This window comes from Schistocerca nitens, chromosome 6 (assembly GCF_023898315.1).
Source record: "Schistocerca nitens isolate TAMUIC-IGC-003100 chromosome 6, iqSchNite1.1, whole genome shotgun sequence".
In the NCBI taxonomy this organism is placed as follows: domain Eukaryota; kingdom Metazoa; phylum Arthropoda; class Insecta; order Orthoptera; family Acrididae; genus Schistocerca; species Schistocerca nitens.
In genome coordinates this window covers 4,727,208-4,742,671 of record NC_064619.1, presented here as the reverse complement: position 1 = coordinate 4,742,671, position 15,464 = coordinate 4,727,208, and the positions used below count along the sequence as shown (strand labels likewise).

Genomic DNA, 15,464 nt, shown 5'->3' with positions numbered 1-15,464 from the left:
TATCAGCGCACACTCCGCTGCAGAGTGAAAATCTCATTCCAGCTCAATCTTCTTGGTGCATATAACAACGCAGCCTGGCCTGCGAGCCGAACTTGGCGATGTTTTCAAAGCATTAGCACTCTCCTCGGATACTCATGCATAATGTTTCAATTACAATATCAATAAGCGTTATACCCCTGTAACTCCTCTTTTCAAAGGCTTTCGAACGCTGTTAAAAGGAAGTATATCGTTCCATTTTTTTTTAAAGCGTACTTGCTTCACTACCTTTGTTTATACAAGAGCAAAAGGATTAAACATCCATCGAAATCACGTGTCCCTCGTCGCTCTATCATTTGCTGAAAACCTCGTTTCGGTAACTTGAACTGCTCACGAAATATAGGGGTATTACGTCTTACATGACTCAAACTACAACCTGTCCCAGGAGGAATGATCAGTATTGAGAGACACGAGAGGAATGATGGTTCAAATGGCTCTGAGCACTATGAGACTTAACATTTGAGGTCATCAGTCCCCTAGAACTACTTAAACCTAAATAACCCAAGGACATCACACACAACCATGCCCGAGGCAGGATTCGAACCTGCGACCGTAGCGGTCGCGCGGTTCCAGACTGTAGCGCCTAGAACCGCTCGGCCACACCGGCCGGCAAAGGAATGACCATTCGCAGAAAAAAAGACCCTGTGAACATAGGCTCTGAAACAAACACCCTAAAAGCTGTGAGAACTTGTTCATCTTCGTTACTGTGATATACATCTTTTCTAATGAAAAAGTGTTCATAGCTCTTAAGGTATGCTTTTAGAGTCAATGTTTTCAAGATCTGTTCGCTTCTAATGACCGTTCTTGTGATATCCCTGGCCATTCCTCCTGGCACACGTTGTTTATATCCTCTATAAGCATAAAGACTGCATCGAATATTTTCTTGCTGTTAGGCTACTACATAAAGTTATTTAATTGGTTCCACCATACCCCTCATGTAACGTAGGCTGGGAAACTAGGGATGGATAGAACCTCAGTGATGTAGTCAGACACAAGGTTACCTTCCATACGTAGCATTTTAGCATCGAAAAGTCAACAAGTTCATTCATTTAAGCACCTAGAGAATGAATACAACAGATAAATGAAAAAAAATATAACAGATTCTAATTTTATTTTATCCATGCTTAATCTTGCTGAACAGCAGGGTTCTTACTCTGTTAGACATTTTTGATATGGAACCCCCTAGCCACACACAGTTTTAAGAAGCTTTACCTTTATGTGCCGCGACCGTTTCAGGCCATCATGCACACCTTGTTGCTGCTGACGAAACTGTTACTGTACTAAAACAAGTGTAGCCATGGAAATAGAATGAAATTACTTAAAAATATTTGTCCCTTACCAGTCCTTACTAACATGTTCTTGTTCACGTCACAACTCAGATATCACATGTAACTGCCTATCTACATCTACATCATACTCCGCAAGCCAATAATGGTGAGTGGCGAAGAGTACTTTCGGTACCATTATCTGATCGCTCCAACCCTGTTCCACTCGCGAATAGTGCGTAGGAAAAATGATTGTCGGTAAGCCTCTGTATTGGCCCTAATTTCTCGAATTTTCTCCTCGTAGTCAATACGCGAGATGTATGTGGGGGGGGGGGGGGAGTAATATGTTGTCTGACTCCTCCTGAAAAGTGCTGTCCCGAAGCTTCGACAGTAAACCTCCCCGTGATGCACAACGCCTGTCTTGTGACGCCTGCCAGTGGAGTCTGTTTAGCTCCGTAACGCTCTCTCGCCAGCTAAACGATCCCGTGACGAACGCGCCGCTCTTCGTTGGATCTTCTCTACCTCCTCTATCAGTCCTACATGATAGGGATCCGATATCGATGAACAATACTCAAGAATCGGGTGAACAAGTGCCTTATAAGCCACTTCTTTCGTGGATGAGTTACATTTCCTTAAGATTCTTCCGATGAACCTGGGTATGGTGTCTGTTTTTCCCACTATCTGGTTTATATGGTCATTGCACTTAAGATCGCTCTGGATAATTACGCCCAGATATTTTACGGCAGACGCTGCCTCCAGCTGTTTTTCATCAGTAGTGTAGCTGCAAAGTAGTGGATTTTTTTCCTATGTATGCGCAATATGTTATCCATGTGTGTAAGTACGAACGAAATAAACAGGAGGTTCCCAGTACCCAGGGAAGAAACAAAGAAACTAAAGTAGAGGCCCGGTTCTTCCACGATATTTATAGCCTCGCTTTATCACAAAGTGATACGTAGTTGATAGCTACTATTGCATTCATAACCACGTTGGACAGCGTGACCAGTATATGGGACACTCATTCTGCTTATATACCTGTAAGAACATATGGTGACACGAACTGCCGCCAGTCTATTGAGTTGTAACGAAAATACACTGAAGATGACTATTTATAGCCGAAACCTAGATTTGCAAGAATAATAACAACTAATGGGATTGCGACTGACTGCTGTGTGCCTCTCCTTAATTAGTAATTTTATAATCACTTCTTGGACCGAACGTGTCATCAGATTTTTTTTAATGTCGAGACTGTTCTGAGTCATTACTGTTTTATTCTTTCTTGACAATGAAATCTGCATTTTTTTCAACGTTTACCCTTGGTTTATCTTTGTGTGCAGTATATTTATTGCTTCCCAAAATGACGTGGTTAAGATCTGGCATCTTCTGGATTTTCACTGCATATGGAAGAGAGTCTGACACTCCAGTCCCATAGAGCAGCGCAGAAAGACATGCATATTCCAGATTTATTAGAATAATTGATATCCCATGTCTCCTCGGAACATTCTTCTGACAACTGCCACGGTTTTGTTACAATGGTGCGCTGGACTAAAGCGATCGTAAATGAATTTTCGATTTTTTTTCACTCTTCTTTCTCTCTTTTCTGGTCGAGGACGTGGGATATGAAAGCTGTTTTAATATTTGATTCCCTACTTTAAAGCTGGTTATTGAAGGTGCATCTACTGCTTCTGTGCACCGAGTATCTGAGTGCTCTCTCAGCCGCATTAGATGAACAATTTTTTTTCCTCTCTTTTGTTAATTCCACCAAGTGATAAATACAGCTGGCATCAGACTTCCACTTGCGATACAGCAGTTGTTCCAAAGCATTTCTAGGGTCAGTAAGAATTAATTTTGTGTTCCAATCATAATTGATCCTTTAATTGTGGTTACTTCCGCAATATAAACACTACATAATTAAGACAACGCAATTTTTTCGCTATTCGCAACGCAGGGCAATAATATGTTTTTTCTGTCCTTCAAAAAACTTGACCATCGGTCATCAGGTAATTAGTTGAAAAATTACTAACGCGAAACTGTTGACACATTCTGAGTGATAGGTAAAAGATTTCAGGTTGGTAGATTGTCCATGATTCATCAACAGAACACGATTGTTGCGGCGCGCTGGTCCACGGTGTTTCAAACCTCACCCGTGCTTCGGCAAGACAGCCGCTGCGGTCATCCACACTGGGGAGGCGCCTCTGTCCCTACTTCGTAGGTTGCTGACACTGTCACCCAACTTTCGATTATACCAGCCGAATCTTGTATTAATTCTTTCACATGCATCAATTCAATGTGTCTTCTCCCTGTAACAGCCGGCCGCTGGTGGCCGAGCGGTTCTGGCGCTACAGTCTGGAACCGCGCGACCGCTACGGTCGCAGGTTCGAATCCTGCCTCGGGCATGGATGTGTGTGTTGTCATTAGGTTAGTTAGGTTTAAGTAGTTCTAAGTTCTAGGGGACTTATGACCTCAGCAGTTGAGTCCCATAGTGCTCAGAGCCATTTGAACCATTTGAACCCTCTAACACGACACCATTAATTAAAGATCAGGTAGGTGTAACCCTGTTGGGATTCATTTTCTTTCATCTCCTGTATGCATAACGTACTTAAAATTCAATTCAAAGTTTTAAGTGACGTTAATTTCAGTCATGCCGATAAACGTGCCGTTTAATTGTCCGAGTGTCTGACTGTGACATCTCACACGTGGTGTGTTCGCCATCCTGTGAGATGTGACGTCACCTAGATATCTGTCGAATCCGCGCGTCATAAAAACATTCAGACTGGATATGGTTTTTAAGCGAATCTAAGGCTACGAGGTGAGACAATAAAGTAATTAGACTGATGTGAAAAAAAGATGTTCCTTACCGTTTTAGTCAAGTTTAGTGTTGTCTCCTTCAAAGTAGTACCCTTCTGATTGCACACACACTTTTTTCAGCACTTCTGCCATTGATGGTAACATTCCTGGAACTCATATTCCACAGCTTTTTGGACATCTTGTGTTGTTTGAAAATAGTGTCCCTTGACCGCCTTTTTGACTCTTGGAAATAGAAAAAAGTCGCACGGAGAGATATCTGGTGAATAAAGTGGCTGTGGTAGTACTGAAATTTGTTTAGAGGCTAAAAATTGCTGTACTGACAAGAGCAGTATGGGATGGCGCATTATCGTGATGCAGATTCCAATTATCAGCAATGTTGGCACGGACACGAAGTACTCTTTTACGAAGTCTTTCAAAAATTTCTTAGTAGTACGAGTAATATTGGTTAACTGTTTGTCCAGGAGGCATCCACTTTTTATGAACAATTCCCTTGGAATCAAAGAAGCACACAAGCATTCATTTCACTTTAGACTTTGACATGCGAGCTTTTTTTGGTCTGAGTGATCCCTTTGAGAACTATTGCGAACTTTGGCGTTTTGTCTCCGGATCGCACTGAAAAAAACAACTTTCATCACCAGTGATAACAAGGCTCAACAATTCTGGGTTGATTTCCGTTTGCTCTAACAGTTCGGCTGCCACATTTTTTCGTGTTTGTCGCTGTTGTGGCGTGAGATTTTTGGGGACCATTTTTGCACAAATCTTTCTCATACCAAGATCTTCAGTTATTATTAGACGAACGGTTTCTCGATTGATGTTCAGTTCTTCTGCAATCATTTTCACGTATAATATTCGATCAGATCCTTCGAGTTCATGCACCCTGGCCAAGTTGACATCCATCCGTGAGGTTGATGGTCGTCCACTGCCGTCTTTATCTTCAACATTCGTTCTGCCTTCACTAAACATTTTATGCCAACGAAAAACTTGAGCTCTTAACGTAACCTCCTCTACAAAAGCCTTCTGAAGCTTGCCGTAAGTTGTCATCAAGTTTTCACCCAATTTAACGCAAAAAGAAATGGCATACCGTTGCGCAATGTTATGCTGTTCCATTTCCGTGTGGAGAGACACAAACACGTGTTAACTTATTCCAGCACAACTCACGACTGAGCAGTTGCATCGACGTGCCACTTGGACTGGAAGCAGCTTATAGACCGAGGTCGAAGATATTGCGCCTACGCAGACCTGCACGGTTGCTACATCTTGTAAAGAAAATCAGTCTCATTACTTTATTGTCGCACCACGTAGACCCCGCTCGCCTCCAATAAATGCAAACTTTTAAAACTGGTTTCAATAAATAATAGCTCCATTTGCATAAAATACATTTTATTTTACGGCGTGATTCTGCCTCTAGACTTTCCTGAAGTGTCCAGAAATTATTTAACGTAATAGATGTCTTGTTGTGAATTCATTACTGCTCGGAAAACACTACCATTGCTGCATGGATACGAGGGCCACCGCAGTTGTCGCATTATCGTGATGTAAGATGGTATACTCTAAGACTCTTCTTAAGTGTGTTATCATCCAGTTGGTCATAGAGACTTGTCTAATGCGTTGTAAGATAAAAAAAAATACCACACACCATGAAAAGCTATCTGAATGAGGCGGAAATCGGTAAATGTGATGTACATGCATAGACAAACAAATGGTTACAATTTCAGAAAAATTAAACGTTTTATTCGAGAGAAAGAGCTTCAGAGATTGAGTAAGTCAGTAACGCGTTGCTCCTCCTCTGTCCCTTATGTAAGCAGTTATTCGGCTCGGTATTGATTGATAGTTGTTGGGTGTCATCCAGAGGGATACCGTGCAAAATTCTGTCCAATTGGCACGTTAGATCCTCAAAATACCGAGCTGGTTGGAGGGCCGCGCTTCTAACGTTCTCAGTGGGGGAGAGATCCGACAACCTTGCTGGACAAGAGAGGGTTTGACAAGCACGAAGACAAGCGATAGAAGCTCTCGCTATGTACAGCCGGGCGTTATCTTGATAACGTGTAAGCCCAAGTTTGCTTACCGCGAAGGGCAACAAACCAGGACGCAGAATATCGTCAACGTACAGCTGTGCTGTAAGGATGCCGCGGAAGACAACCAAAGGGGACCAGCTATGAAAAGAAATGACACCCAGAACATCACTCCTGTATGGCGGGCGACAGTCAGTTTGGTGTCCCACCACGGTCCTGGCCGTCTCCAGGCGCGTCTTCTCTGGTCGTGGGAGCTCAGTTGGAAGCAGGTCTCATCAGTGAAGACAGTTCCATTACAGTCAATGACGTTCCAGGCCGAAGAAGTGTGTTGAGCCGCCCCAGACAGCAGTGGTATCTCGACCTGACTGTCGCCAACCGTACAGCCCGACAACCGTGAGTGGTGGTGTGGGGTGCCATTTCTTTTGACAGCAGCACACGTTTGGTATTCATCCGCAGCACCGTTACAGCCCGGCGGTACGTTGACAATATTGTACGTCCCGTATTATTGCTCTTTATGGCAAGACAATCAGGGCTTACATTTCAGCAAGGTGATGTTGGCCCGCAAGTATCGAGAGTTTCTACCGCTTGTCTTCGTGCTTTGGCCAGCACGATCGGAGGATCTCTCGCTAGCTGAGAACGTTTGTAGCAGCGCCTTCCAACTAGCTCGGTATTTCGCCGATCTAGCGCGCCAGTTGGATAGAGTTTGACACGGTATCCCACAACTCTACCGATCAATGCCAGGCCGAATAATGCTTCCATATGGGCCAAAGGTTGGACCAAGGCGATATTGGCTTTCTCAGTTTGTGGAGCTCCATCTCCTGAATATATCATCCAAATTTTCTGAAGTAGTAATCGTTTGTCTGTACATGCACGTCACATCCAGCGATTTCCGTCTCCTTCGAATAATTCCTCCGTGCTGCGTCTTTTTTTTTTCTTAAAGTTCTTTGTCTATTATTGTTTCATTTTTTGCAAGGCATTCAGTAAAAAGAAACCTTTGCAGTTCATGAAGTACTGGAAATAACATCTCTGGAGACGAAATCGACGTAGTTTTTTGCAGTGCAGGATTGCATGCTCCTTCCCACTGCCGTGGTGGCTGTTTCGCTTGTGGGGTGGAGTAGTGGACACAGGCTCTCATCCACGTTACCAAATCGGTTACTAAAATACATTCGATACTTTTTAAAACTGTCTGGTCGTTGCCGATAAATTAGTTTTCTCGTTTGTGTTTCGTCACTATCCAACAAATGTGGCAGTCATCTTAAACAAAGCTACCGTCTAACAGCATATTGCGCACATTGCTCAAGTTACTGTTTTGCTACTTACCTCACGTGAACCTTCTCCAAGAGTGATATGTCCACGTTGGAATTCGTCCGCTTGGTTCCTAACGGAGCTGTGTCATAAAGTTTTATCACCTTATAATGGCGTTAATGATGTGAACTGCAGCCTTGGGTTCTGCATTACCCTCGTGGAATACACCATTTGGTAACCTGGTCACGCAGCGAATGAAGATATGGGTTACCATTCTTGCCACATACTGCCGAGCATTCAGCTTCATTTCAGTACTGACCTGTTCCACTATCCAGTTGGCCCACACATCGTGATTCCAGCAGTTGGACAGTTGTAGGCCTCAAGAATATTTGCTTCCTGCGACGTTCCCTAACATCGTCTATGGACACACTGAATTCAAACTGATCGCCACAAACAGAAGTATATATCATCGCTGAGAACCACAGAGCGCCACTCGATGTCCCAGTACACTCTACCTGTGCACCGTCCAAATCTCTCTTGTCTCTCATACGATATCAGTGATAAACGACGTGTGGCTGGTGGAAATCTCAACTCGTCTTCCACTAATCTGCTCCAGAGACGGTTCATGGTGACACACTGCCTGCAACCACTTCCCGAATTTCAGCTTTTGCCAGCCGAGCCAGTCGCGTGATCTCGTCTCCTTGTGGAAGGACCTGCGCCTACTCTTTTGCACTGCCGTGCTGACCCCACCGTCGCCACTCGTTCTGCTGTCGCTGCAGCAAAGCCAACTGTCTGTGCAGTTGCGGTACGATCATTCGATATTTCTGAAAGTCGGCATGCGAACGTTCTTCGAACATGCTGTGTTGCGATTCCCACCTAAAAAGTTTCAGTAACGTTAGCCACCATGTAGTCGCACCGTAGGAATGGATCTTTTCTGTACTGAAAATAAGCTGGCTGGCATACGGATCCGATTTTAATCAGCATATGGCACACACGCATAAAAATATTGCAGTATGTGTTCGGCAGTGTTTTTCGAGGCGTCCTTTGTGTAATGCTTTCCGTTTCTGTCATTTTATTCCTTTCCTACTGACACGTGGAAGACTTATTGTAAAAGCGCGTGTCGTCATGTCGTTAAGTTCTGTTTTCCTAGTTAACATCTGACTCGGAGTTTTCTTGTGGTCTTTAACATGTGGCTAACTGATCACCGAGGTCCGAGAATCTTTTTAATGCTTTTTTGTCTTCATTATAGCACACAAAAGTGTTACCTACTTAGGTGTTGGTGTGGTGCACAGTTCTTGTGGCGATCATCTCAGTGGCGGTGGACGAGATGATCAGTACCAAAGTGTCTTTGCGCTCTACGAGAAACGTAGTTTCCGACTCTGGTCAGGAAGAAACGAGACTGATGCTACAAATTTGTTTATTCGTTATATACGACCAATTAAAGATGTTGTTCTTCACAGTAGGTCCGGGTGAGTCCACGTGTCGTTCCTATCAGAGCTCAATACATTTCTGCGCGTCGCACTACGTGAGGCCACTCAGTAGTTTGGCCGTTTTAGTCTCGCGGCAGTGGACAAGAACACATTCTCTAATCTGACTTGTTCCACACCATTTTTCTATAAAAGTACCGCTAAAATTGTCTACGGAACATGTCACTAACTAACTAATCCGTAGCACACTGCTAAGTCCACTGCCACTGTCACATTTTTGGGGCTAAGAGAGGTTAGAGTGCCTGCCAAGGAATACAGGCCGACATTTTCCCCCCGTTCAATAGGCGAATCGAACAGCACAGAAAGTAGCTATTATTGGTACGCATTACCTTTCTCCATGCACTGGATGGTGATTTGTGTCATATATTATTTATTATTTTCGGCTGTTCCCTTTTAAGACAGCGACTGAATTTGAGCAGTCGTGATTTTTTTTTTTCCTTCTTCCTTCGCTCCTGCCTAATTCTCTTCGTATACTCGTTCTGTTCTCTCTTGCGCTCTTCCGGCCACTTATTTCCTGTTCTTTTTTCGTTGTGTTTTTGTTTAAGTGTATATCTCTTTATGATGTTGCTGAACTACTCCCCCCCCCCCTACCCTGGGACGTCTCATAGCAAGTCGAGTGTAGCCCCAAATGTTTGCGTGGTAGAGTAATTACGGTGTACGCGTACGTGGAGACAGTGTTTGCGCAGCAGTCGCCGACTTAGTGTAACTGAGGTGGAATAAGGGGAACCAGCCCGAATTCGCTGAGGCAGATGGAAAACCGCCTTAAAAACCATAAAAACCATCCACAAGCTGACCGACACACCGGACCTCGACACTAATTCAAAAAAGAACACGAAAGAGAGAGTGAATCAACAAAATAAAGTGATGATTTTACATTTATTATGTGACCGTGGCAGTCTGGTGCGTAGAGCGTTAGACTCCGGCCATTTTTTTTTTTTACTCATTTTGTTCGATTTTGTTCGTTGCATCTGCTCGGGGCGGACGTCGTAAGACATCCGTTTGAGTTCGTTGTTGATCGATTAACTAAGTTTTTTTTTTTTTTTATTACAGAGGGAGCTAACCCTCTGACCGAACACGCTGAGCTACCGTGCCGGCATTTTAAATGTTCAAATGTGTGTGAAATCTTATGGGACTTAACTGCTAAGATCATCAGTAACTAAGCTTACACACTACTTAACCTAAAGTAACCTAAGGACAAACACACACACCCATGCCCGAGGGAGGACTCGAACCTCCGCCGGGACCAGCCGCACAGACCATGACTGCTGCGCCTAAGACCGCTCGGCTAATCTCGCGCGGCGAATCATGGAGGACCCAGGTTCAATCCAGTTCCTCAGCTACGCTAACACTACTGCGCTGCCTATTGATCTTCAGATGGCGGCTTGATACCCTCCATACCGGCAATGTAAAGTATAAACTTGATTGTGTCAAGATGTAACAATAGTTTTAAGGAAATGAAATGGAAATAAATTATTATCGATTTTCTTAAACACCTAGATGCAATACCTATCAGCGAACGATGAACTGAAGGATCGGAAACAGTGTCACTAAACAGGACTATTTTGCATACCGGTATTTCATTTATAAATGTCGTCAGGAAATACAAAGATGGTGTGGCAACACAAACTTGGACACAAGGTGGCCACCACAGACGAAAGTGAGGGTGGAACATGGAAATTTCTTAATATTAGTCGTAAAAACACTAGGCGAAAGTTCAAGAGCTTCGAAAGATCATTCCTTTATGCTATTTTTGACAACCTATGACACTTCACAGTAGAAAGTGTCTTCAAAAGTCTGATACTTAGAATAACCTAACACCCACCACATTTCATACTCTGGCATCGAAAGGAGGATATCATGCGTCCATTAACATCTCTGGTCCAGTCTCCATCTTATGCGAATTAATGTGCTGCTATATTGACAGAAACAAAAAATTGTGTGTCTGTGTGTGGGGTGGGAGATTGTTAACCGACGCGATTCGTATCACAATAATCGAACTAATCTATAGAACATGCCGTAATGCGTGGCCAGTATGATGTGCATAGGAGGGACAGAAATAAGCTACTTGTGTTCTCAAGCAAGTCGCTTATTCTTAGTTCATTCCATCGTGGGCTGGCAACTGAACAGTACTCATCGCTTCAGCCAAAAGAGTTTCATATATACAAGGATGGAATAAACATTTTAACAGGACGATCTATATATAAATATTTTTAAAATAAATAAAAATACGGTTTTCGTTGATTATACTGGAAATAACATAGGAAAACGCCTGACATTTAAAAACGGTGATAATGAGGTCGGAGCAAATTAAAACATGTACTGCAGTGCATTACACTACGCCATCACTTGATTGGGGGAACTACATATCGTAGAAGTAATGAGGATAGAGAACATCGATTGGTCCATTGGAGTTGTGAAATTTTTGTGGAGATACTTGGTTCAGTTGGGATGGGTTGCGGAGATCGGTGTAAAGTGGGAGGATGACTGGTTGGTAAGCACGGGATATAGGATGCAGATACCTAGCAGAGAGGTCAGGACAAGCTCAACAGGAGGAAAAAGACGGATGGGGAAGGAGTGAGCTCTGAAATTGGGGAGTGGCAGGGAGTAACGGGTTGAATCTGATAGGGGCAATTGACGTCACGGAGGATTTCGTTGTCAGGCTGAGTGAGTCTGTTAAAATTGCGCTGGGAGGAGGTGAGAAAAAGTGGTGAGCTGGTAAGGGATTCTTGTTGGGGAGAAGCGAGAAACAAATGGAACCGTAATTATAGTCCCTCCCATTAAGAAACGCCAAGGAATATCAAATTAAAACGTTTAGGCTATGCTGAGAGGCGAATACTTACAATCTGTATCGTTTACCTACCCAAAAACATATCGCGCTTGATTGGGATATAAGTAACTTGTCGCCATTTATGAAATAGTGTTTCCATTCTTGAACAGTTGTTGTCTGTGGCGAGCGATCAAGTGAAGCGCCGCTGTCTGCCCGTTGCACAGCATCATCATAACGCGCGTCATGGCCGACATCTCGCTGGCGAAGCGGTCGCTGCTGAACAACCCGTCCAAGCGCGCCATCATGGAGCGGACCAACTCGCGGTCCACGTGCCTGGCCGAGGTGCAGGCCGAGATCGAGCGCATCTTCGAGCTGGCCCGCACCTTGCAGCTGGTCGTGCTCGACTGCGACACCATCAACCACCCGTCGCAGCTCGCCAAGACCTCTCTCGCCCCCACCATCGTCTACCTCAAGATCTCCTCGCCCAAGGTAAGCCCACTCTGACCAAAACTCACTGCATATTGCTGTGGTAGTACAGACAGTTACGAAGTTTGCGGTAATACACAGTGTTCGAAAGTCTGACGATTGGGGCTATACCTTATTGTCCTTAATCGGAAGGCACATGTCCATCTCTCTAACAGTACGGATCTACGTCTACCTATGTGTGAGAAAAGTACTAAGACTGACAACACTGCGAGCGATCTGGCAATGCTGCTTTGTTCTGCTTACGTAGACCGGTGTGATCACCCCTTCCAGGTGCTCAGTTCGAGTTTCAGCTCCGTACGGCCATCATGTGATTTTTGAGAGCACCATTAGCGAAGTCGTGTTATTTTGTGTTACGAAAATGGAGCAGCGGAATTTAAAGCAAAATTATGCCATCAAGTCTTGTGTTAAACTCGGGGAGTCTAAGAGAGTGACCTTTGAAGAAGTTGAAACAAGCCTATCGGAAACATCCCTTATCGAGAGCACAAGTTTTCGCTGGCATAAATGTTTTTGGAAGACCGGGAACACGTTGAAGATGAACTCACTCAGCGAGACTTTCAGCTTCAAAAACTGACGAAAACGTCGACCGTGTGCGTGCTCTTGCGAGATTAGATCTACGTTTAATAACAAGGATTATGGGTAACCAGTTTAACTTCAACATTTTCGCCGTACATTAAATTTTGACCTAATTTTTGCACATGCGAAAGGTTTGTGGCAAAATGATGCTGAGAAACCTCACAACTGAGCAGAAGGACAATCTTGATCTTCTTGAAAGGATTGCCAGTGACTACGAATGGTTCAGCCTGGAACCGTCAGGGCTAACTGTGGCTCGTAGATCAGCAGCTTCTCCTAGTTGGTGACACTGCTAGAAGATAAGAGAATAGCTTAACCGTAAAGTTCGACCGATGATTGGCACGGAGACAACTCTGGTCGAATGCACGACGCCGGAGGAATGATCTTATCAGCTAATGCGTGAGTACGTAGGTTGGAACTTAAATAGTGGCAACACTGCTGTGGGGACATTAGGCAATGGAATGTACCATTGTCGCTGATAGCACACGTTGCTGGCATACCTACTTTACCTCCGAGCAAATGGACTCGCCCGTCCCACGTCACCGGCGTGCGCACAATCGAGGGAAAGAGTCACTTGTGAGCGAGCGGTCTAACGTAACGGTGTCACTATGTTGTCCTGACGCATTACGTTCCTCCACGGCAGACCGTAAATGCACAGTATTACAGTTCGGTTTTTAGACCATCACCTAAGACCAGCTTAGCGAAAGAAGCGGCGACACTTTCTGCGTAACCCACTCATCATTTTGCACGACAATGCGCGGGCGCGTACAGCGCAAGCTGTTCGGTCGATGGGACTGGGAAGTACTGTAACATCCACGATACTTCCCCGACATAAGTCCTTTTCACTTTGATTTGATTCCGAAGATGAAGGAACCTCTTCGTGGCATTCGCTTCAGAACTGTTCCGTAGATTCGACAGGCAGTAGACCGTTCCATTCGCACCGTCAACAGAACAGGCTCTGCTAACGGTATACTATGCCTTCCACATCACTGGTAACGGGTTCTACACAACGCTGGTGACTACTTTGAAGGACAGTAACAGGTACAAACATGTCACTCTTTTGTATCGGTTGTGAATAAATAGTTGTCACTGTTTTAAGTTCCAACACTCGTATTCGTGCTTTCTGCGGCCGTTTGTGTTACGGCCGGTGGTAGGCTCTCGTCACGTACTCGTCTGTGGAATACCGTGCACTTACACAGTCGACCACTGACGACAAAGCAGCGTAACTGGATGCTGTGCATGTACTATTCCGGCTCCCAGTTCAGAATTGCGTCGGTGCGTAGCCAACAAATCACTCGGCTGGATGCGAAGGCCTGCTTCCAGCTCTGGCAGCAACAAAACAGATTTCATATATTCAGCCAAAGCACTTCAAACAGAGGTACAGAACACGTGCTTGACGTCTTTGGAAGCGGGAAGTACTGAAAAGCACAGACACACAATTTAACGGCACCAGTCTTATATCTTCGTTCTCCTTCTTTATTTATTTGTTTCACAGAGAACCTATGGAGGAAGTTTGTCTGCACTGTAGTAGTTGCACTTGCAGAAACTTCGTTCCATGAAACAGTGAAAAGAGATGAGATTGCATGCGTGACAACGGGTTCCCACGTGGATCAGTCACGTTCCCTATACCTCAACTACAGTATCAGTAGTGTTTCTTATGCTGGAAATGTTTTTTCGAATGTTATATTTACCACGGTTTTTCTCAGAGATTATGTGCCACCATTGTAACTCCACTCCGAGATAAAGACGCGTTTTCACTGCATTCCCCAACCTCTTTCACACACAATGCAAACGAATACACTTGAATAAACGATTTTTAGAGCATAATGTGGAAAAGAAACAGTCATTGTCTCAACGTTCTATAGAAAACAGTTCGTGGGAGAACTGAGCTGCAGTTCCTGGAGATACGATGTCACAAACGGTTGCACCTTTAGCACCTGATAAACCTGGTGCATTTAAACTCTGTTGAAAATCGTATCGATGAGAAACAACCAGTTATTAATATAACGTGCAGCATAGCTAAATATTGATACATACCGCAAATGTCTGTAAGTACCAATAGTTTTGTCGTTGAATATCCCGTGCAATGTTATTCTACCTAACAACATATCAAAACGCAACTTGGAGAAGTACAAGTAGCTTTTGTATTAATTGTTAGTGAGAATTAAAAGAAAAGAAAAGCGATTCAGTATTTGGAGGAAGTATGCTGATGCGGTGAGTCAGGAATTTGATGCCACTCAGTGAGTGAGTGTATGTTTGTCAGCATCCGCCTTGCTGTTCACCATATCACAAGATTAGCCGAATCTGAAAATTCAGAGTAGTCTAACGCCTTGTCAATTGTTACTTCGCGGAAACTCTTACCACAGCTAGGCGATTCGGAGATCTAGTCACAGTTTCCCGCGCCTCTCGACGTTGTTTTCCTCACCTTTCAACAAAGAGCTCTCTTTTTTCCAAAAACCAGCACTAATGGGCGTTGTATCGCCATCTCCAATATTTTTCCTATTTTTTTCTTTTGACTCCATCTTTCCACGCTATAAATTACTCCTGATTGTGGTGTTCCACCATCAGTTAATTCTACTCCAGAAGGTGATAAGCTGAGCTTCATCGGAATACCATGACGTCCACTGCAGAATTCAACTGAACACAAACGACGGCCAACAGTAACGTTTTACTGCAGTTTCCACAGATAAAAACGGCGTAAATCCCGATTCTAGTGACAGTTATTTTTAAATGTGTGTGTGTGTGTGTGTGTGTGTGTGTGTGTGTGTGTGTGTGTGTGTGTGTGTGTGTG

At 44.1% G+C, this 15,464-nt stretch overlaps 1 protein-coding gene across 12 annotated transcripts in view; it reads left to right on the top strand.

The window, feature by feature from the left end:
- Nucleotides 1-15,464, top strand: part of LOC126262889 (voltage-dependent L-type calcium channel subunit beta-1) — a 766,368-nt gene that overhangs the window by 623,969 nt on the left and 126,935 nt on the right. For all 12 annotated transcript variants that reach the window (XR_007546777.1, XR_007546778.1, XR_007546774.1 and 9 more), the window contains exon 6: nucleotides 11,842-12,106. Coding sequence is in view for 6 of the 12 variants with exons in the window: in XM_049959773.1 (XP_049815730.1) it covers nucleotides 11,842-12,106 (265 nt within the window). In the remaining 6 variants the exon portion in view is untranslated. The remainder of the gene's footprint in view (nucleotides 1-11,841; nucleotides 12,107-15,464) is intronic.